Source organism: Labeo rohita, chromosome 13 (genome assembly GCF_022985175.1).
Source record: "Labeo rohita strain BAU-BD-2019 chromosome 13, IGBB_LRoh.1.0, whole genome shotgun sequence".
NCBI lineage: Eukaryota > Metazoa > Chordata > Actinopteri > Cypriniformes > Cyprinidae > Labeo > Labeo rohita.
Window position 1 is genome coordinate 31,245,347 of NC_066881.1, and position 23,401 is coordinate 31,268,747.

Consider the following 23,401-nt stretch of genomic DNA (forward strand, 5'->3'; position numbering starts at 1 on the left):
TTATAAAAAGGACAGATTCTCATATAACAATTAAAAATAAACACACTAAAACACACATTCAAGACAGCATCCTATTTGACTTATGGAAACTGTTTTGCAATTCTTCACATATACAGCAACTCACACAGGAGCAAATGCACTCAAACGATCCTAATAAAGTTTGACATCAGTGTTTCACAAAGCTAACAACATCATGTTCTAATAAGCATAAAAATACACAAATATTGAGTAAAAAAGGGTCTGGAAAAGAGCTTATGGCTTTCAGACAGAGCTGTGCACTCAGTCGTGACTCACGTAATGCTTGATGATCCACAGAGGAAATCATCAAGAAAAACCTTGCTGTGAATGTGTGTGTGTAAGTGTGTGTGGGCTTATCACAGACAATAAGCTGCCACAGCCATTACAGACACACACACACACCATCATCATCATCATACGTGTAGTCTGCCCAGCTCTAATGGATGAGTTTAATGTGACTATCAGTGGCGTGTGTGAGGAACATGTGAACATTTTGTGGTTTTTAATGTGGAGTAATGGCTGTATTTGAATATTTTATTTAGATATAGAGGGATAACAGACGCTGTGATATGGATTTTGTGTGTTCTTGCCCTCTCTTTCACCCAAGGGCAATACATCACTCCAGGTTTTTTGCACCCCTGGGGTAATATTTCTGTCAGTTTATCGCTCCCTCCATTTGTTGCTGCTGTCTCCCTTTCTGATTTGACTGAAAGCGTAAACAGTCATTTTTTGTACTTTTCAGGTAATTTTAAGAAGTATAAGATACACAAAACAACTTTTCAGATGTTTCTCTTGTGAAAAGAACTCATAAAAGTGCAATCTAATGTCAATTAGTTGAGCTGCTATCATCATTCATTATAGCTCCTTTCTTACTGTAGGTCTCATTTGTGTCTATTGTTATTTCTCTAAATACATTCGTTGATGCTTAAATGCAAACCAACATCTCTGACTTCTCTGCATTGCCACTCCAGCAATCAAGTCAAATGTAATGCATAGTCTTAAATATTACATTTTCAGCCGCAGCCAGTGACTTTCATGTTAAAGCTCTCGTCTTAAGTCACTATTGTGTGGCATACTGTATATTTTTTTGATGTAGTTTGAAAAGTTATACCGTTAAACCCTTTCTGTTCAGGCGCTAGTGTGGGCATCTTCTCTTTTGGATGGTTGTGGGGTCAAACCCTACATCTGCCCTTCCTACATTTACCCTGTCTGAATTATTATGGATGAATGAATATTTCATAGGTAAGGGGCACTTAGACAGGAATGTTGACTTTTTGTAAGAATGATATCATAACCACAGGACACACACAGACACACTAATTAATAATAATGGATCCCTCTCTTACGCACACATACGTGCACGTCATGGTGAAATGGTCTGGGATGAACTCAACACAACTGCAACAGATGCATTATGATATGCATAATATGCATGTACACCACTACCACTTAATAAAGGTAAAAAAATATTTAATTATTTACCTATCTATTTATGTGTTTATGAATAGGTTAGAGTATGTTATTTTACATGTGATAGGTGAAATAAGATTAATAATTTGTACTGAAACAGTAATTTGGCAAAAGTAGTAGTTGTTAATCAGCTTATAACAGGTTTAGATTGATTTAGAAATATATTATATATGCTAAATACGCAAATGCATGCCATTACTGGGGGAATTTTTTTTGGAACAATTTATATATATATAAATATATATTATGTAACAATATATGTGACCCTCGACCACAAAACCAGTCATAAAGGTCAATGTTTGAAACTGAGATTTTTACATCATCTGAAAGTTGAATAAATAAGCACTGATGTATGGTTTGTTAGGACAGGACAGTATGTCGAAATGTTCTTAGCAATGTATATTACTAACCAAAAAGTAAGTTTTGATATATTTACGGTAAGAAATGTACAAAATACCTTCATGGAACATGATCTTTACATAATATCCTAATGATTTTTGGCAGAAAAGAAAAAATTTGAATTTTGACCCATACAACGTATTTCTGGCTATTGCTACAAATATACCCAGGCTACTTGTGACTGGTTTGGTTTTTGTTTTTTTTAAGTTATATTTTTATGGGCTTTTTTACACCTTTTATTATGAAAGGACAGTAGAGAGCTGACAGGAAAGTACTGGAAGGAGAGAGCGGAACAGGATCGGCAAAGGACCTTGAGCCGGGATTCGAACTCGGGTCACCATGAGCGCAGTTGCGCTATATGTCAATGCACAGACAGAATCAATGATTTAATGACTCAAAAAGACAGTCACTTCAATTGATTCCTGAATTAATCAATGTTTTTGAATGAATTGGTCAAGTAACTGATTCAATGAACACTCATAAAGAAAGCTACTTGATTAGTTTCTGAATGAATCTGTGTTTCTGAATCAATCATTTGAACTAATCGCCCATTATTTGGAATAGACAGTAACTTATTGCCACCTACTGGCAAAACAATGCAACTAGCAAAAAAAGTCACTGAATCTATATAATTGTTAGATTTTTAATAGTGAAATCTGTACAAATTCACAGTCTTAGATTATATTGTAAATTTGGACATTATAAAAATGCAGCCAGAGATAAATGATAAGAAACACAAATGATTAGTTCAACTTTCAGTTCTTTCATTCGTCTTGTGACAATTGCAATTAACTAAACGTTTAAATTTTTTTTACGATCCATCACTAACCTACACCACAAATGCGCAGACTGACATGCAAACAGACAATAACTATTTTTTGCTGGAATTTCTACGAAATTCGTAGTGTGCGCTTTAATTTTAAAGTCTTCGTCATCCTGACCCATTTGGGACAGGTCCTGCTCTGTTTTAGCATTGCTTAAGGTTTCATCGGCACTCTTTCACAGTGTAAGACCATCCTGCCCAATAAATACTGTGATATAAACAGTACAGCTATCGTCATCACTCGTTCGAGTCTGTACTTTCTGCGAGTGGAGTGTGTACACAGAGGCCCTCTCAGCACACTTTCGGCTTTCATACTCACACTGATCAACTGATACGCCCAGCTTCCTTCCTTTCCTCCCTCTCTTCATTCTCTCTCTTTAACGATGAAAAGAAAGAAACATATGTTCCCTTTTGGACTGACAGAACACAGGCTCTTTTTCTGTGCTCTCAGAGTGTGTGTGCATTTGGGCAGGGCTGAAACTCGACATTCGCCGTGGAGGGCCAGACGTGTCACGGCGGGCACACTGTAAATATTTGTACGGGTGTCTATAAATGGGGCTGATAGGCACTTGATAACATTGTGAAATTGATCCGCGCAGACTAAGGGTAAAGCATGCTTTAGCTCGACCGACTTAAGGTTTAGACATGTGGAAAATAAGCAGGCTTTACTGGATTTTGCCTGATTCAGTGCCAGATTTGTAGGAAAATCATAAAATAAAATAAAATAAAAAAATAAATGTATTAAATTGAGATTAATATTTTTTTTTCCTTTTTTTGAGTGTTTTACAAGAAAATACTGTTTAAAAATATGTTTAATTCAATGTGTTACATGCTGTTTCTTTGTAATTAACTGTGAAATTTACTGGCAATTTCTGAGTGAAAACTGTTTCTACACCTTTTTTTTCAGCGATAAAAACAAAAACAAAAATTTTAAATAAACACGCAAGAAGCAACAAATTTGCAGACCTTTAGAATTTTTAGAATCAACCATTTTTCATGCACTAAGTGGCATTAGATTAATTTCTTAATGCAATTCTAAAGAAATTGTATGCATACTTTTGACTTTTGGCATAAAATTACCAACCACAGCACGTTTCATTTGTACATGCCATTTCCAGACAATACTACATTAAAAAAAGACAGAAAAATTTAAATAAACCTTTGCAATTCAGGTTTTTTTTTCACTTAAAAACACTCATTTGGTGTTTATCAGATCTTGTAAATGTAACTTTTAGGCAGACTCATAAAATACTTTGGCCTCCTAAAATGCAAATAAGTGCTTCCCATCTGAATATGCTTCAGATGGTGCGTGTACAAATTTTGCATGGCACGTCTGAGGATGAGAGCAGTCTGAATTTGTTCATTAGGGTCTGAAAACGCATTGTAAAGTAGTTCTATATGTTGAATAATGCAGAGCTCCACCTATCATTCTCCCCACCGGTGTAGCTGACAGTTGGTGAGAGTGAGTTTTTGCGTACGTCAGGTGTGGAAACCGAGGCCTCAGATGAAAGTGTGCTTCTGTAGTAACGAACGCTGGAGACGTTTTTACATCTGCTAAGATCGCTGCACCTGTCTTCCTTTTTGAAACATGCTAAACTCAGTCTCTCTCCTGAAAGTTTTGAAAGTTGTAGTGATGTCAGGCCAATGCGTGACCAATCCCATCAGCCCATAACAGGAAGTGGGTTTGCGCCAGTGAAGTGTGTTGGGCGGTAAACTGAAATCCTGAACAGAGCCTCTATTCAACCTCAAACTGCACACTGCACTGAGATTTTCTGTTTTGCACCTCAACTATGAAGGATATCAAAAGTACTCTATAACAGAAGATCAATCTTTCTGCAGTAATAGTAATACAGAATACAGAATTTGTAATTCAAGTAATACAGAGTTTGGTACGTGCCTGTCATACTGATAGGCTGCTTTTGGAAATGTGTGGAAATGTGGTCAAAATGCCTGTCTTGGCAAGGTATTAATGTAAACACAGTCGGTTATGTCTTAAGAGAATGTAAACAGACAGGACAGAAAATCTGGATATGAGTCAAAATATTTGATCTGTGCATTAGATCTTGCAGTGTAAGTGCATAAAAATAGACCTGCCACTGTATATTATGTTGATATTAATTTATAAAAAAAAATAAACCAGAAGAAAACTGCTTAATGCTTTTGGATGATTGTCTTTAGTAATTTTAATAACCCCCTTCAATTCAACATGAAAACAAACATAGGCCAAAATAAATAAAAAATAAAAAAATAATAAAAAAAGATAAATAAAATAAAAAAATACTGAGTAACTGAAGCTGTTTACCTAATTAAGAAAGGTACATTTAATTGGTTTTTATTAAATTTGTTACTATTCATACTAATATACAGTACCAATCAAAAGTTTTTGAACAGTAATTTTTTTAAATGATTTTAAGTCTCTTCTGCTCACAAAGCCTGCATTTATTTGATCCAAAGTACAGCAAAAATATTTTGAAATATTTTTACTATTTAAAATAACTGTTTCCTATTTTAATATATTTTAAAATATAATTTATTTGTATGATTTCAATGCTGAATTTTTAGCATCATTTCTCCAGCGATCCTTCAGAATGCATTATATGTTATGTTGAAAACAGCTGAGAAGATTTTTTTTTCAGGTTTCTTTGATGAATAGAACGTTCAGAAGAACAGCATTTATCTGAAACAGAAATCTTTTGCAACATTATAAATGTCTTTATCATCACGTTTGATCAGTTTTATGCATCCTTGCTAAAAAAAAAAAAAAATGTACAAAAACTTTTTATTTTAGATAAATGCTGATCTTTAGATCTTTCTATTCAATAAAAAGTGTACTCAACTGTTCTATATGTTGATAATAATATTAATAATAATAATAGTAATAATAAATGTTTCTTGAACAGCAAATCAGTATATTAGAATGATTTCTGAAGAATCATGTGACACTAAAGACTGATGCTGAAAATTCAGCTTTGATGACATTAATAAATTACATTTTAAAATATATTAAAATAGAAAGCAGTTATTTTAAATAGAAAAAATATTTCACAGTATTACTGCTTTTGCTGTATTTTGGATTAAATGAATGTAGGCTTGGTGAGCAGAAGAGACTTCTTTAAAAAAAACATTACAAATCTTATTGTTCAAAAACTTTTGACTGGTAGTGTACATACTTTGGAAAAAAAAAAAAAACATTCAACCATCTGTAATGGCTGAGGCATGTGAAAATCACATAAACAACTCCAAAGGTCCCGGTTGCAAGGGAATAAAGAGTTTCTTTTATTTTTATCTCTAATCCTTGATTCATTCTCCAGGGCAAGTTGGAGCAGGTGAGATAAAGAAAGACCCTTCAATAGTGCCCATATCCATCAGACAAAACAGCAGCCAGAGGCAGTCACCCACCGCTTTGTGTTTTCTACGTTTGTGTTTTACGCCCTCTTTGCTTTTCCTGTTCATGTCTAATGCAAAAAAGAGCATGAAAAACAAAAAGGGCGTAACAGCACACATGTGTTTGTGGCTTTCCAGTGAGAAATTACATATGTGTTTATATAAGAGTAAAATATATTTATATATGACCATGTGTGATGAATGCAACCTCATTGGCTTCTTCTTTGTCTATTCCAGATCTAGATAAAGAATCTTATACGGCGTTCAGTCCTAATTGTTATGACTTTACTTGGTGTAAAATGAGTAGGTGCGTCCAAACCTTTGGGAGGCAGTGCTGTTGTATGCATATGTGCATGCACCTGCATATGTGTGGTTTGGTGTTTGGTTGGTTTTGGTTGACCTAGTTGTAACTCAAACCAAGAAACCCTTCTGACCCAGATGATGTGACATGTGCTCGCACATCGTGTCTTCGAACAAGCATGCATCTGACAGAGTGTCCTGCTGTCTGCTGGCTGTACGCAGTTGGAATGTGCTGAAATCTAACGCCTGGAGTTTATAGGACAAAGAAAGAGCGCACTTTGTGTAAAGAGCGTGATTTAGGAGCGAATTCCCCTGCCAAACTAATGAAATTCAAACGCAACTGAGCTTCAGCGTGAGGAATTTAAACCCGGCTCTTTAAACGTGCAGCTCTCAGCGGAGACTGACTGTCTGAAGACTTTATTTGAGATTGTTCTGGAAGATGGAGTGGAAATTAGGGAGGAGATGACAGAGAATGGGGCAGAGATGTTCTGATGAGAACTGTTAGAGGTGTTAAAGGGCAGGAAGAGACCCTTGACTTCAAAACGCAAGCGCCTACGCATATGTGTGCGTGTGACAGGATTTGACGCAACTGCAGCTTGCAGGAGTGTGAGAACTGAGATATATCTGTCCTGCAGAATAGGTTTCAGTCTTATTGTTCACACACGCAAATGTTTACCTCGCCATCTAAATGAGGACATAACGGACTCTATATATATATATAGGTTATATGTATCGTCTAATTGTTATTTCTCATTCTAATTCCGTTTCCTGGAATTATCTAGCCCTAAAACCATAACCTTAAAACAAACACCATTTTAGAATAAAATTATATAAAATTTATAATCCATAATTTATTTAATTTTATTGTAAATTTCTAATATATATATATATATATATATATATATATATATATATATATATATACGCATTATATTAATATATTTTATCTAATTTATAATGTACATATATATATAATTGTATATAATATTTTTTTGAATATATGTAATATATATTAATAATAAATTAACAAAAATAATTATAATAACAAAAAAATATAAATGCATTAAAATACATTACATTATATAAAGAAAACATTTCATATAAATGTAAATTTCTTTTTATTTATATAATTTAATATAATTTTTTGGTTACTTTGCCATCTAAATAAGGACATAATGGACTATATATATATATATATATATATATATATATACACACACACACACACACACGTATATAGATGTAGATACAGACATAGATAAAGATATATAGTCTAATTAGAATTTCTTATTTTAATTCAATTTCTGGAATTATCTAACCCTAAAAACAAAACACCATTGTGAATAACATTATATATAATTTAGAATGTATAATTTATTTATTTTTTAATTTCTAATATATATATATATATATATATATATATATATATATATATATATATTTAATTTAAATATAATATATATAATTATATATATTATTTTTAAGTATATGTAATACATATATAAATAATGATTTATGTAATATTAAAAAATAAAAATGCATTACATTAAAATACATTAAATTATATAAATATTATATATTATTATTATATATCATTTTTATTTATAGAATTTTGTATAAATTTATAATAATTTATAAAATAATAATATAATTTTATATATACATAAAATTTCGTTTAAGCTTGACCATTATACACCTGCTTTGCCTTTGTGTTTTTAAAACTTTTATGCTGTTTTTATACAACTTTTTACTGCTTTTGCTTGCAAGACTGAAATGTGTTTCACTGAAACTTGTTGCTTAAAATGTTCAGATCAGTCTGAAAAGATCAGTGATTTCATTAAAAATAAATTCAGACGGCCGTTTCTAATATTGGGATTCTTCAGAATGATCTCCAGAGTTGAACAGACTTTCCTACATCGAATCTTATCTTTAGATCTTCCCATATTTATAAATAATAGAATCTATTCTGCTTCCTCTTTATTATCTAGCCATCATCAAATGGGTCACGTTTCTGAAAACCAAACAGACATCGTCGAACGTACGGCGGCCACGGTCAACCATGACGTCAGAAAGCTGTGGAAGTGCGGAACAAGAAAAATTTGAGCTTGAAAAGTTACATTTTTCATGGCACAATGAGGTCTTTCATCTCAAAAGATCAAGGATAAATTGATTCCTCATGATATGACCCATTTAAAAATGCTGAAACACTACACTCTGACAAAGAGAAAATCTCCTTTTCCCAACAAGCTCGACGTGTGTGAGTGCGTGTGTGTTACTGGAAGTCTGGGCACATCTCGCTTCTTCAATTAGGCTATTTGCAGAATTTTCCTCACTGTTAAAAATGGCAGAAAAATAAACAGATGATTCACTATAATATTCCCGTAACACTCCTCCCTCCCCTTTCTGTCTCCCTCTCCTACTCAATGCCTCTCAGACGTTTATCATGGACTGTGAGGTGCTTTATTATTCTACTTTATTAAATTACTCTTTAAAGCTGCTAATGGCGTCTGCTTGGGTGAAAGAATAAACAAGGAAGTTCAAGTTGAGCCTGTAAGATGTGAGAGACTTGTGTAGAGGTGTAGACACTTCATGCCTTTCTTGTCAGCCTTTTTTGAGTTTATCCCTCACAGAAAAGAAAATATGACCGGGAGGTGAAGATAATGTGAGGACAGAATCGTAAAACTGCTCTTTTGTAGTGGGAGCTCTGGGATCAGCAAGGATGCACTGCATGGGTTTCCACTGTAATGAATCTTCTGTTCATTTTTCAAAAGCATTCCATTCATTTGCCGTCCGATATAGGCTCCATTCACATTTAGCGTCAGCGCTGACGAAAGCTGCCACTCGCCGTTAGCGTTGCTTTGAAGAAGCGCTCTTATGATGCGCAGACAGCAGAATGGCTGTTAACAGCATTAGTGTGATGATGCCACCATTAAAAATGTGCAGAAACACTCGCACACACACACATGCAAGATTTTATCCTCTCATAGGAATGAAAAATCTCAAATGAAGACCCATTTAAACCATGCAATCAGTAAGAGATCCATACTTCTCTTTTTGGTTTTGATACCATCTGCAAAATGCAGAACTATGTATTCATATCTATGGGTGCGGCATGCATTATTTAATGGATGACACACCTGGCAGGTGTTTTACACGCACACACACATACTAATGTATGCATGTACACTCCTTTATTTACAGAAACACAGAGTGATATCTGTGGAAAAATAACACAGCAAATGATATTGTTAACAGATTTACATGCCCTCTACGAGCTGCGTGCCAAAATGCAAATACGGTTGAACCCGAAACCCCTGAACATAATCTCGTCTCTTCTCTTCTCAATGAAATTTCATTTCGGCTGGCATCTGCGCTCAAATGCCACACAAGCTTTTCTAAGCCTTTTTGTAATGACTTCTAACCAGCTGGTGATGTTTTGCTTGCTAAGTGTGCATGAATCTTTAAAATGAATGCCGCTTGGTTTTGACGGGTTGTTATGCTATGAAATTTATACACAATGGGGGGAAAAAAATGGTGTTGGATTTACTCCGAAACAATTTTCACTTGGAAAATCCTAGTAAATTTTACAAATAATTGCAAAGAAACGGCACGTAGCACATTGAATTACTCATGAAATTGTGAAGTAGAGAGGCTGAAATTGTATTTTCTTTTAAAACTTTCTAGGTCCGCTATATTTGTGACCACAAAACCGGTCATAAGGGTCAATTTATTTAAATTGAGATTTATATATCATCTAAAGGCTGATATAAATAAGCTTTCTACTGATGTATGGTACGATATGGTAGGATAGGACAATATTTGACCGAGATAAAACTATTTGAAAATCTGGAATCTGAGGAAATCTGAGAAAATGGCCTTTGAAGTTGTCCAAATTAAGTTCTTAGCAATGCACACTATTAATTAAAAATTAAGTTTTGATATATTTATGGTAGGAAATTTACAAATCATGGATCACGATCCTACTTCATATCCTATTTATTTTTGCCATAAAAGAAAAATCGCTAATTTTGATCCATACAATGTATTTTTGGCTATTGCCACAAATATACTCATGCTACTTAAGACTGGTTTTGTGGTCCAGGGTCACATTTATGTTATATAAAGTGTGGATAGCATTTATCATTTCAAGATGCATGTATTTCTGTGTGATATGTGTGAATATGGTCCAAGTAAACCCTAAGTTGTGGGAATCTTTTTTAGTCCTGATAAGGGAAATCAGCTTACAAATGATTATTTAAAAAAATAAAAGTTTAGTAATATATCAAGTTTTCTGTGAGGGTTAGGGAATATAATATACAGTTTGTGCATTATAAAACCATTATGTCTATGAAAAGTCCCCATAAAATATAAAAACCTTACATGTGAGTGTGTAGTGTGTGTGTGGGGTCCTGTCTATCAGGTTTATCAACTCCGCAGGTAAACATTAATGAGGTATTATTCTATTGGCAGCACTATCAAAGTACACATACAGCCTCAGTCAGCCCGTGCCTGGGGGAGAAGAGGGTGTGGTTTTTCTTATGAAAGATGCCATTAACACAACATATCTGACAAAAGCAGAATACACACACACACACTCCAGCGCATATTCACACACAAACTGCAAATGAACAGTGCAGTCAATCCAAAGACTTCAATCTAGCACAAGCATGACTATTCAAGCATGACGATATGGTCACTGTGCAAAAAAAAAAAAAACATTTAATAGAGGATATAAACGTCACAGATTATTATAATTTAATATTTATAACTCATTGTTTATTAAAAACAGAATCTCAAATTTGTTGCGGGTCTGAGGTAATTTCTCATACTCAAAGTCTAATGCAACTAAACCGCCATAACCACGTGAAACCATGCTCCTTCACACAACATTTCACACGGCATTGCGTCTGAAGCACCTGTTCATTAGTGCTAGTTGAGTGAGAGTAGGCTACAGGTATGGCAGTGTTACCCGCTCTACAGGAAACAGCTCTAAAGAGTCATTAGAGGCCAAGCGACAGTCAGCCAATATGATAAATATGGCATGCATGAGGAAATCTAGAATTACAGACATAACCAAAAGATAAACACAGTGCCGGATTGAAGCAAAAAGGATTTTTGCATGCACTTTGCATTACTACGTGTCATTGCATTTTTATAAAATATCAAAGCAAATAGCATTTGCTCACGTAATAAGCTTTTTACAGAACAAAACCATGACCAGGTCACATTTCAAACACTTAAAAGAAGGAAAAAATGCATAAAGAAAAAAAAAGCCTATTTTTTAGGGTCTTTAGGATTTTTGGCTTTATTTAATGCAAACACATTTTCTTTTTTTCAGTAACAAAAATACCGCAATACAACTCTTTAAGATTCAAATCAGCATAAATAAGGCAATACACCAAATAATATATGCATAGATGCAAATTCACTAAAAATCATGTTTTTTTTTTTCATTTTGCATTCCAATTAATCTCAATCAAACTGCAGTTGGGTTATTTTGATTAAGTAAAATTAATTAAAAAAAATACAACTAACACAATAAAACAATGATAATGAAACACACGATAACATAATAAAAAAAAAACATGATTTTTGAATATTTTAAAATCTGTTTTTGCAAATAAAATCATAAATTAATGTACTGTATATATATATTGCATTAAAATTGTAAGAACTGCCCAAAATCGTTAAAATAATAATTTTCTTTAAGCAAAATATAATTAAGGCAGTAAGCCTTTCAAATTTGAAATGTGAGCTGGCCATATTTTTGACAGACTTTATGAGGATTATTCAACACCACCTTTTTAATTTGTCTTTTCAGGAATGCTAGATCTATTAATTTACCACTTTAAACCAAACAAAACTGCCGTTTTGCTTGAACAGTGCACCTGCGCTATCTTTCTTTAAATGCCACTTGATCTTGTGCAATGACATTCATAAACTCATTACATTGCTCCATGTATTTCTGTGGGCCAGTGTGGGCTACAAATACGACAACAGCTCTGTAAACAGCTGCACTGACTTACACTTATCTCTCTCTCTCTGGTCTCCTCTTGTTGTGGTCGCGGGCTGCATTAGTGTTATGGATCTGTACCCCTAGCAGGCGTTCAGTGCTGTGTTAATTCAGCAGCTCTAATGCGGTCAGGCACTGCTGACCCCGCTGGTCAGAAAGAGTGGCCACTTCCATTGAACCCTCTGTGTTTGCGGCTCAGAGACGCACCCTTGCACTCAGCGCCTGAAACGGCTTAATAACACACCACAACTGACATCTGAGGTTGGCAACCATCTAGACCACGAAGGACTGTTCGCTGTTTAATATTAACACAAGCGGCTGTGCAGGTATGTATACACCCAAACACGAGAATACAAGAGACATCGAAACCAACACTTACTCACAAAAATACACTGTAGTATTTGGGAACACACACACACACATACGCAGTGGCTCTACTCCCCAGTATCATCTGCGAATGACTCATAAGTCTTTTAAAGCCGTCGGTGCCCCGAAAATAGTTTTCCGAATCCGAATACTCGATCCAAACATAGTATAATATCAAAACCAATACACCCATTCGCCGATTTAGTAACAGCGGTGTGCAATTGCTCTAACACAGTAAGAAAAACTCCAGGAACCAACAGATTAACTAATCTGTTTTACTTGGCACGCGTTCTAAAGAAAGCTCAGCCTGGTTTTTACTGCAGTAAATAACACGGTATAAAGCAGACACAAAGGAGAGACTATCTCATCTCGTATCACCTCCTCAAATACTTTCCCTCGCTATCAAACACCGCAACTCTGCTTTTCTACCAGAGTTGTGATTTGCAGTCGAGCATGAAAATATAGGCAAACGATAAATCAACAAAACAAACTTTGCTCAAAGGTTTCATGCACAAAGAAACAGCTCCTGATCAAGTACTTTATATAAAACACTCTGCTTGAGCGCAGAAATTGTCATGCAAAGCGCTCGTCGATCGTACACCTCTGTTAACACTCGTTTTGATAGTCATTGTGGGAACTTCTGGGTACTCACGTCTTGGTTCTCGAGGTCCGTCCACGGTGACTTTAATAGCGCGGTGGTATGTGGCGACCTGGGGCGGTCCAGTGAACACAGTGATGGTCAGAGTGAAGCTCTTTCCTGAGAACGACAAGATGATAACATGATCATCAAGGTTGGTTCATGTAGCATGAGTGCTGTTGTCTTTAAAACAAAAGGAGGACAAACCATATCAATTATACATTTCTCTGAAAAAAATGTGCTTGTAATAACATTTGCATTGAAAAACATGTTAAATAGAAGCATTTTCACTAGGTGTTTATGGTTTTTGGACGCCACTGATAATATGTCAGTCAGATTGAGCGTAGTGGCGAGAAACAAAAAGTATTTGTGGTTTAAAACAAAAACAAATACTGTGCAGCAATTATTTGGGAAACGTACTTAAAATATTATCTTTCTTTACATAATACGTACATCCTTTTATTCTCTAAATGGGTACATTAAATGCACTAACATGCACCTTTAAGGTAATTATATGCACCATTTATGTGGTAAATAAGGTACAAAAACTTACCTTTTAGCTTTTGTACCTTATGATACCACCCTACTGAAAGCTTTATACCTTTTGTCTTTTCAGTTCTTTCGGTTGTGAAAAATTACTACATTATATAAAGTTAATTACACACCAGAAAAGCCTTCAGGTAAAACAGAAACTCCCTCAGGCAGCATGAAGTAAAGATTCATGCACAATCGCAGTGAGGTGGGTCACATACAGCTGGGAGAAATGAATGAGTTTCCTCTGAAAAGAGACAGCACTACTGCTTTGATGCGCTTTCAAATGCGTTTATGATGTGGATTAGTCAGACAATGTGTTCCAGATTGTTCCCGGGACTCCGCTGTGTCTGTGTGCATGTGTGTGCGTGCGTGTGTGTGTGTGTGATCTCCAAATGCAATGAAGCTGCGCTTTGAGGGGGAGAAAGCCATGGCTTGTATGAGGGCTATGAGGGTGGGGTAATTGACTGCAGAAATGAAAGGTACTTTTAATTCGCACACTGCAGCGCTTTCCACTCATCCGTCTGCAACTATTTAAAGTGTAACATTTACAGGAAAAATGTGAGAGCGAGGAGCGAGGCCAAGAGGAAAAAGACGAGAAGGAAAAGCTTGTGAAAGAATGTGAGCTATGTAAGAGGTAGGGTGTTTTAGGTGTGTAAACAAGATGGTTTTTAAACCTCAAATCGTTTAAGAAAAATTCTGCTTTGGGAAAATTATTTCTCTGGGGAAAGTAATCGAAGCATGCTGTTATATATGCACTTTTTTCAATTTCCACTGTGCAATACTTTAGCTTATGTGTTCAAGTTTAAATGCATTCAATTTAGATATTTCAAATTGTGCTTGCATGAATTTTTTTTTTTTTTTTTCAAATCATAAATATGTTGTTGGATTTCCAACCACATGTATGCCTCTGACCACAGACAAACAGACAGAAAAACAGATTGATAGATGTGGCACCTCTGCCGCTCCTTCCCACGAAGCGCAGGTCGTTGAATCGCGCCACCTGGTTCTTCATGACGGCAGACGCGTTTCTCAGCTCCGCGGAATAATTCTCATCATTTCCCGCCATTACCGTGACCAGAGTCCCGTCAGGAACGTCACCCAGAGCCACCACCTGATAAACACACAGATCAACCCAACAAACCCAATCAACAACACACACAAACCTCAATAAACCCCAAACCAAACAAACCCGGGTTGCAACCCTCGCAATAATTAGACTACTACAATAAAAGCTTGCATACGTGATTATAATATACTGACGATTACTTTTAACATCATTCCATTTATATGCACATATATATTTATGATTAGCTCCGCGAGTACGTCGTTTTCTTAAATATGCCTGTAATCAATTTTTGCATTGTTTTCTCTTCTATTTTAGCAATTTATTTAAATAACGTTTGCTATAAGTGCACGGTTGTGATTTATATATATACACTAAATATAAAATCAAACACAATTTAGATATGAATATCAATTGCATATAGCCCAAAAGCTCTTTTTGTAAATTAAACACTGAAATTGGAATACTGTTCTAGCCGTACATTGCTGCATTTCCAATAATAATAATAATAATAATAATAATAATAATAATAATAAACAATAATAATAATAATAGAAATCAAGGACGTCTTTCCGAATTGTCATCAACATTTTGTTTTTATTTTCTATTAATATTATCTGTCAAGCAAAAGCACGTTGATGATATCAGAAAAATCTGCTAAAACTGTTTTTAGCTATTCCGTGACTTTCAGATAAGTGGATTTTTTAAAAAAAAAAACATTTTTGTCAGTCATTTCCAGAACACGAACTGGTGAGCTTGGATCGCGCAACCGATTTGACGACCCTAGTTAACCAAACGTCAAGCTATTTTACTCTATCTATAAAAACACATTTTGTTCTAAACATATTACATATGTAAATATGTAAGTAGTGATAAATAATGACAGAACTTACAGTTTATTTGTACTGTTTGTCGCGGATTCTAACGGAAAACGCTCGAACAGCAAACCGTTGCTATGGTTATCTCTTCAGGAGAGCGCGAATTCTGTTCACTAGTCGCGTTCCGACTGACTTGTGATTTAACAGATAACACCATAGAAGAAGTTGTATTATAGAAATCATGTTTTATTTACCTTAAAAGCCACAGGCAGCGTTTTGTTGCACCTCCAGTGTGACGGAAGGACCGAGCAGAGAAAGTTCGGGCTGTCGGTGCGCACGAGCTCTCCGGCGTGATCTGCCAAAACGTCCACCACGGAGCGGGACTCCACTGGCCGCCCGGCCCGCAGCGGACCCGGTGCGCTCATACTCGGGCTCTCGGTCACTTTGGCACACGGGAACGAGGCGGAGGGCGGCGTGAACCGTCTGCTCGTGCTCGGGTCTACGGGAATATGCATCACAACAGATTACAAATGAGACCCCGTGAAGAGCTGAGGCACCCAGATGGTAAAGAAAGTCCGTGGTAGTGGACCCAGAAAACTCCTACGTGACCGTTTACTTTGCGTTTCAGTGCAGGACGCAGAAATGCGCTTGAGCTTCCCACTGACTTCAGCAAAAACCATGAAACCGCAAGTGCACACACATACGCTCTTGTGCAGCAAGATGAAAGGAATACGCAGTAAAAACACAAAACTGATACAAGTATGCTTTGACAAGCATATGAAACTATTATTCTAAAGCGACTTTATTCCACAGTCTGTAACGTTACAGCAGGTGTGTGCTCCTTCTGGATGTCAGTTTTACTTTCAGTCAGAACGACACTTTCCGTCCTATCAGTCCAGAGTCTCTGAAAATAAAGTCCACACAAATTAATCCAGACGAGTTTCTGCAATGAAGTCCGGTTTAGCTCTGTTTCCAACTGAATGTTTAAGCGTAAAAGTGAGTTTAAACTGGAAAAAAGTTTGTGGTAGTCAGACGTAGGTGCTTGCAAATGCTGCGCTCTGCGCTCTGCAGACTAGCGTTATTTACTCATCTCATTATAGCCTGAAGTGCGCTGAGCGCTCCACCAATCAGCGATCAGGGCCGGGTTTAGTCGACCAATCAGCGACCAGGGCTGAGTTTGATGCACCCATTAAACGCGGCGAAGCAAAACTGAAAGCTCCTCTATTATCAGCCATATACTTAATGAACAATCAATAAATATTTCAATCCTCTCCTCACATGTTATGGCACATAATGGATTAAGGTTTAGAGTCTGCCAGGTGTAGCCTTAAAAAAAACCACAGACAAAAATTAAAATATCTTTCGTTGTTATTCATGTCTGTGTGCCAGTTTAGCATTAGGTTGTTTTTGTAAAAAATGAATAATGTATTGAGCAACCCAGGAGCTAATTGTTAAAACAACAAATAGGTTCAAACCTCAAATTAGGTTAAAAACAGTAGCAATAACAATAATTAAATACAACCTTCTAATTGTAATAACATTTTACACAAGTATTTCTGCACAGGAAAAACTGAAAATGCTGTGCTAAATTCATTTTCTAATAACCAACGATTTTACTCCATCATAACAGAACAACAATAATTACGATAATGGATTTTATAAGTCTCATACATGGTATTTAATTAGAATCTAATGAGTTCTGGTGTGGTTGACACACCCTGAGCTCACACTGCCACCACTAGTAGGCGCATGTGTCGTTTAAAAACATTCAGCGGCGCCTCGGAAAGCGAATTAAAGCACATTAAACTAACGCTGAATAGGAGGGAAAAAGACAGAGAGAGGGAGACAGACTGAAAGAAAAGAAAAACAGAGAGGCAGAAATTAAGCGATTCTCACAGTTATGGTTGGACATCTTAATTACTTCATCTTGTTCTGTGGAGCTCATCAGTTTTTTGTTTGCTTGTTTCTTTTGATGCCTATTAATGATGCACAAAATGTTCTTACGCGCCTTATAAGAACTTGAAAAAGAAACAAATTAATTGACTGATTAACAAATCCTAAACGCATTGTTTACAATGAGTGGACGGGGAAATACAGATGTCTTCTCTCTCTACAAATGCCCTGCTAAAATAACATTTATTTACTTACAATATTTAAATATATTTATACATTTTAAAAAAAGTGCATTAAATTAAATGTAATAGTTTTACTCGGCACGACTGAAGCATCTAGGCTAAATGCAACCAGAAAGAACAGGCTTTTTATTTGGTCTTCAATTCGCAACACAAATCGAGTAATTATTATTATTATTATTATTTAATATTATATTAATATTTTTAATGTTTTCTATATAAAATAATATAATTTATTACAATTTAACATGTTTCATATTTCTTTACAGTAGGTTGTATAGGTTAGATTACAATAGGTTGACATTTTTAACAGTCGATTAATTCGTAACAATTATTTAATAGATTTTATTTTGCTTGTTTTCGTTCTTTTATTGGCTCATTCTGTAAAGGAAAGAGGGAGTGTATGTTTCAGTGCTATATATGTGCAGTGGGCTTGAGGTTTAACTCGTGTTGGCAGGATTCGTGCCAGAAATCTGCGGGCTCAAATGCTAAGATGAGCTCAGTTTGAAACCAGCGTTTGGTTACATGAAGAGCACATCACATTAAAACAAAACAGAAACAAACAAAAATAAAAACACGTTTGTTTAATAATTAGAATTAAACAACAACAACAAAAACAATAATCATAATAATAATAATAATAAAAAAAAAATAATTATTATTATTATTCCACGAAAACTCTCAAAATCCGGTTATTTTGGTTATTTTTCCTGTTATCGCAGGATGCTTTGCTGTGAAACCACTTTTGTTTATTTTCATCTCCATGTGAGGAAATAATGTAAATTTAGCCTAGAATGGAAGTCAAAGTCTCACCCACACCAATGGTCCAAGAGAGCAAAAAAAAAAAAAAAAAAAACGCACATTATCCTCCATCTCAAGATCATTAGCATGTTTCATCAACATCTGCTCGAAAGACATATTGCGAAGGTGTCTTCCTCTTTTCACGCCTTCCATCCGCCCGTTGCATTGAGTAACTGTTGTCGAAACAGACGCACATGTTGACATGTGTTGCACAGCCTAAACTCTTAATATAAAGCTTTGATTATTCATACAAATTCAAAAACTGAGTCACATTTTACATTACAGTATGCCAGCTACTATACTAGCAAAAACGAATAATGCATTTAAAAGAAGTGCATTGCTGCATCATTTTGTGGCGCGCTTGTCCTTATCAATATATAAATACGACAGCATATATGTTGTAGCCTAATATATGTGTGCTATATAGGCCTGATACGTGTAGACAAATTTTAAACATCTGCTAAATATCTAAATGTAAATATAAAGATATTTTTGGGCACAATCCGTCAAAGTTCGTCTCAGGCAGCGCAAATTATCCTGTGGCGCCACTAGAAAAGTTTTCTAAACGTCAGTCATCCAAAAAAACCCTATATGCTTCTATGAGAAAAAAAAGAGAATAAACACAGTAACATAAATTGTTATCCTGAACACGAACGTGCCAAGAAGCCTCCCCAAACACAAGCTGGTCAGGGGTCGTTGTGCATGCATATATCGGTGATATTTCAGCATCTGTTCATTATTAATACGTGACCGCACTCGCTCAGACTGACTCGGCGCTCCTGTCATATTCAGACTCCGCGCGCAGTTTCTACGGTTACAGTCGCGCGGCAACGTGCCCTCCTTAATGACGCGCGTCTCTCTGATATGTGATCTGAGAGAGGCGCAGCTTACAGCCCGCGTCAAATACACATCCAGTAATCAAGCGTTGAGAAATGATGTGAGCGGATACAAAGAGGCACAAGCTCTCCAAAACAGACTTAAGTTTAAACTATGAAAAATATTCCGCGCACAGACTCAGAGCGCACCAACATTGCCATCATTCTTTAAGGATACAATGCGGTTAAATGCCCCCATGATTTGCTTTCCTGGGGGCATTTGGTTTTTTTCCCCCAAACGCAACAAAAACGACAACAGCTCTTTTTTAAACTTGTTTGTCATTATGCATTGCACAAGCGTCCTGATTGATGAAGTCATTGCATGCAACGTCTAAATGTTGATTTCGAGGTAACGTGATCTGTCTAGCACTAAAACATGTTGCAGATAATGACATGCCCTGGAAATATCATACATTTTGAGACAAAAAGGAAATATTTTGTCTGAACACTGAAAAAGGGAATTCCCCTATGCATTTACAGAAAGTAAAAAAACTTGCCTAATATACCGTAAGTTGCTCAGTTGTGAATGTTCTCATATAATGAGTTATGAAAATGCAAAAAAGCAATGTATTACAAAAAATTTTAGAACGCTATTAAAATGTTTTAAAAAGTAAATGGTATGAAAGATTAAATCTTATGATTCACACCCATATACGTTATTTTAGATAATTATGATGCAATTAACAATGAAATTAAATAGTACATTTGAAATAGTACATCTTTTAACATATTAAATAATTATCCTGCAAAGGGGTTTATAAAACTACAAATAAGTAAAAAACAAAACAAAACAAACAAACAAACAAAAAAACAATTTAAGTAAAAATTTAAGAACGACAAAAAGAAAAAAAGGAAATTAATACAAAGTTGCAGAATCCAAAGGCTCCACTTGGGAGGGATGGGAAAAAATAACCCACTGTGGCCAAAAGCACCACCAAAAGTCTTTGGTTGGCACAGGATCGATACAGTACGCCTAAACAGCAACAAACTGCCTTTAATAATTGCGAGGGAAAATATTTATTGGAAAGGATGTGCAAAGTGGGCTCACACTGACTGCTCCAATCACAATGGAGATTAATTAGTAAAAAATGCTTATAATAACAGTGCACCTACTGTACTAAAAGACAACACGATTCGTATGAAACACTTGAGAGGTTATGAAATGCCAAAAGTGGTTGAATAAAGAGACAAAACTGGTTAACCATTTGCTGAAGTGGTTATTTAGAAGTTATTCCAAAAATATCATGCATTTGATGCAAATCACTTTTGCCTCATATCTCCTCAAAATCAATAACTAGAGGGTTTTGCCACAAGTTTCATCATAAAAACTTCAATCACAACATATTTAGGAAATTATTCTGATGCAAATTATGTGGTTCAACCAAGTATACAAAGTATACTATATGGGAACAAAAAAAAAAAAAAAAAAAAAAACATTTTTCTTAAATGTAGGCTTTTCACTCCATTTCACTCTCTAAGTAGTGACAAAGATGTTAAACAGTTCACATGCCAAACTAAATTCACTATTTATCCAACTCCAAGTCGAAAGTAACTTCATACGCCTCTAAGGTTAATGTTGAAAGCATCCACACACACACACACACAGAAGCAAACCCACTTAGATTTCATGCAAAAGCAACAGGACAATCTGAAGAATACTGAATCTGAAGAAACCACAGATATGTGCCCAAACGCTCTGCACTGGTAAAACATTACTTCATTAGTCATCACCCCCCCAAACACACAAGCTCACACACACACACACAGGCCTCCATACCCACAGATAAAAATCAAATCGGGGCATAAAATGCTGACATAAGTCTGTGGATTTGCTATCTTCCCCCCTCTGTGGGCGGCAGCACATTTCTTTACGTTTACAAATTACAGAGGGAGCAAGTCTGGAAGCCGCAGAGAGCATTCCTTCCGTACAGTGTCTCCTTGTGTTTCAGCTGCGGGTTTGTCTGCCTGAGAAAGCAGCACGGATGACCTGCAGTCAACTCTAAATCTCCCGTTTACATGCTTGAATTTCAACCCCACCTCATATCAGGTGTCCCTAATGACATCATCGCAGCGTCCCATCTAAAGCGCAACGCATCCTTGTGAAGTCTTCGTGATGTCATCTTTCGTTTTCAGTGCATGCATGCTAATACTCGAAATCATGTGAGGAAAAATAACAGCGATGCTCAATGCTCATATTAATAGAATATGTAAACACGCTCTCGGTACTGTTGACTGTAATGAAGCTTAGTTTACCGCCTTTTGTCAAATACAGTGAAGCTTGCGGTGAATGATTCACTCTAAGCTGTAATTTGTTTTATATTTTAAGTAAAGCGTGTCAGATCAAAGCATTTTTCGCTGATGGATGATTCAGAATTGTTATTGTACTGAAATATTACAGATGACGCCATTCGCAACGTATATGGATCTTTTCAGAGAATGTAAAACAAACAATTATTTTGTATTTCTGTCCAGAAGTGCTCCCTCTCTCACAGAGCACAAAATTAAAGCCACATTTGCTCACAAGAACTGTCTAGGATGAATAAACTTCAAAAGTCTCTAAAAAAACACACATTACTCGATGAAATATCTGATGGGTTCAGATGTCAATATGACACCAGTCTTCTCAATTTCTCATGCGTTAATTAAGCGAAGGTACAAATACAATTTTGTGCATTTTTGCATGGTTTTTCTAAGGCTAACTGTATTGCTTGTCCTTTCTTCATAATTTCTTGTGCACTTTACTAGTAACTTTGTACTGAATGCAAAAATATACTCCAGATTATTTAAGTGCATGTGTTTTACAGTAAGTGTTTATGAACTAAAAATGCTCAGATGCTGTGGAGACGTTTTACGTGACATAACACTGAAAATACATGATGAATCGTGTCATCAAAACAGTCTGTTTTTCATGGAGCATGCAGGAAGTGTTTTACAGAGAGAGATCTGAGTTAATGTTTGCGGTAGAAAACTACAAAGATTTATTACGCTGTTAGGAGTACTGAGACTCCGCAGCAAGAACTGTCTGAGTAAAATGCTTCCCTTGAGAAATAAATCAAATGCTGTTTTATGGAGATATGTGCAATTTCAATGTCATTTCCTCTTTCCGTTGGATTTGGATTAACTTCATGGTGGTACAGTCGTCCTACTGGCCCCTAGAGGAGGCATGTGCATCAGTTGAAGCTTCTGAAACATCACTGGTGGGAGACACAGGAAACAGCAGTACAAAGTAAGGTCTGACTCGCACACATCACATATGCTGCACAGTCTCCCTTGCTGTTTTTACTCGTTTAAATGTGCATCGCACATCTAAGTCTTCATAAACATCAATTTGGTTTTGTGTTTAAGCATTTTGAACAATCAAATTGAATCTCTTGTGTTTGCACATGATCTGTAAATACACAAACACCTGCAAGGACACTCACACCCACATTCACAGAATGACTCACTGCATCACTCTCACTGTCATTCTCACTGCATGTCCGATGATGTGGTATTGCATCTCTAATCGACAGTAATTGTGCGTTTTAAAAAAGTCTTTAGCAGTAAAACTATAAAAGACAGAAAAATAAAAATAAAAAATCCACAAAGCAATGCAGCACAGTGCTTTATCGCATTTAAAATGTGCTGAGGAAGTTTACACACAGCTGCAAAACAAACCATTTAATTATAAGAGCAAAAGAGAGGGTGGAAAATGTGTAAACATTTACCAACATTATTGAATGTTAGGGGTAAAAATAAAACGGATACACCACACCAGTCTAAGTTTCT

At 35.8% G+C, this 23,401-nt stretch overlaps 2 protein-coding genes across 4 annotated transcripts in view; both read right to left on the reverse strand.

Moving 5' to 3' along the window:
- LOC127175047 (oocyte zinc finger protein XlCOF15) overlaps window positions 1-23,401 on the reverse strand; it is a 217,168-nt gene that overhangs the window by 184,388 nt on the left and 9,379 nt on the right. The gene's annotated exons all lie outside the window — the stretch shown is intronic.
- Window positions 1-23,401, reverse strand: part of runx3 (RUNX family transcription factor 3) — a 67,358-nt gene that overhangs the window by 20,945 nt on the left and 23,012 nt on the right. For all 3 annotated transcript variants that reach the window (XM_051125869.1, XM_051125868.1, XM_051125867.1), the window contains 3 exons: window positions 16,080-16,324; window positions 14,899-15,055; window positions 13,426-13,530 (listed from right to left, as the gene is read on the reverse strand). In XM_051125869.1, coding sequence (XP_050981826.1) covers window positions 13,426-13,530; window positions 14,899-15,055; window positions 16,080-16,324 — 507 coding nt within the window. The remainder of the gene's footprint in view (window positions 1-13,425; window positions 13,531-14,898; window positions 15,056-16,079; window positions 16,325-23,401) is intronic.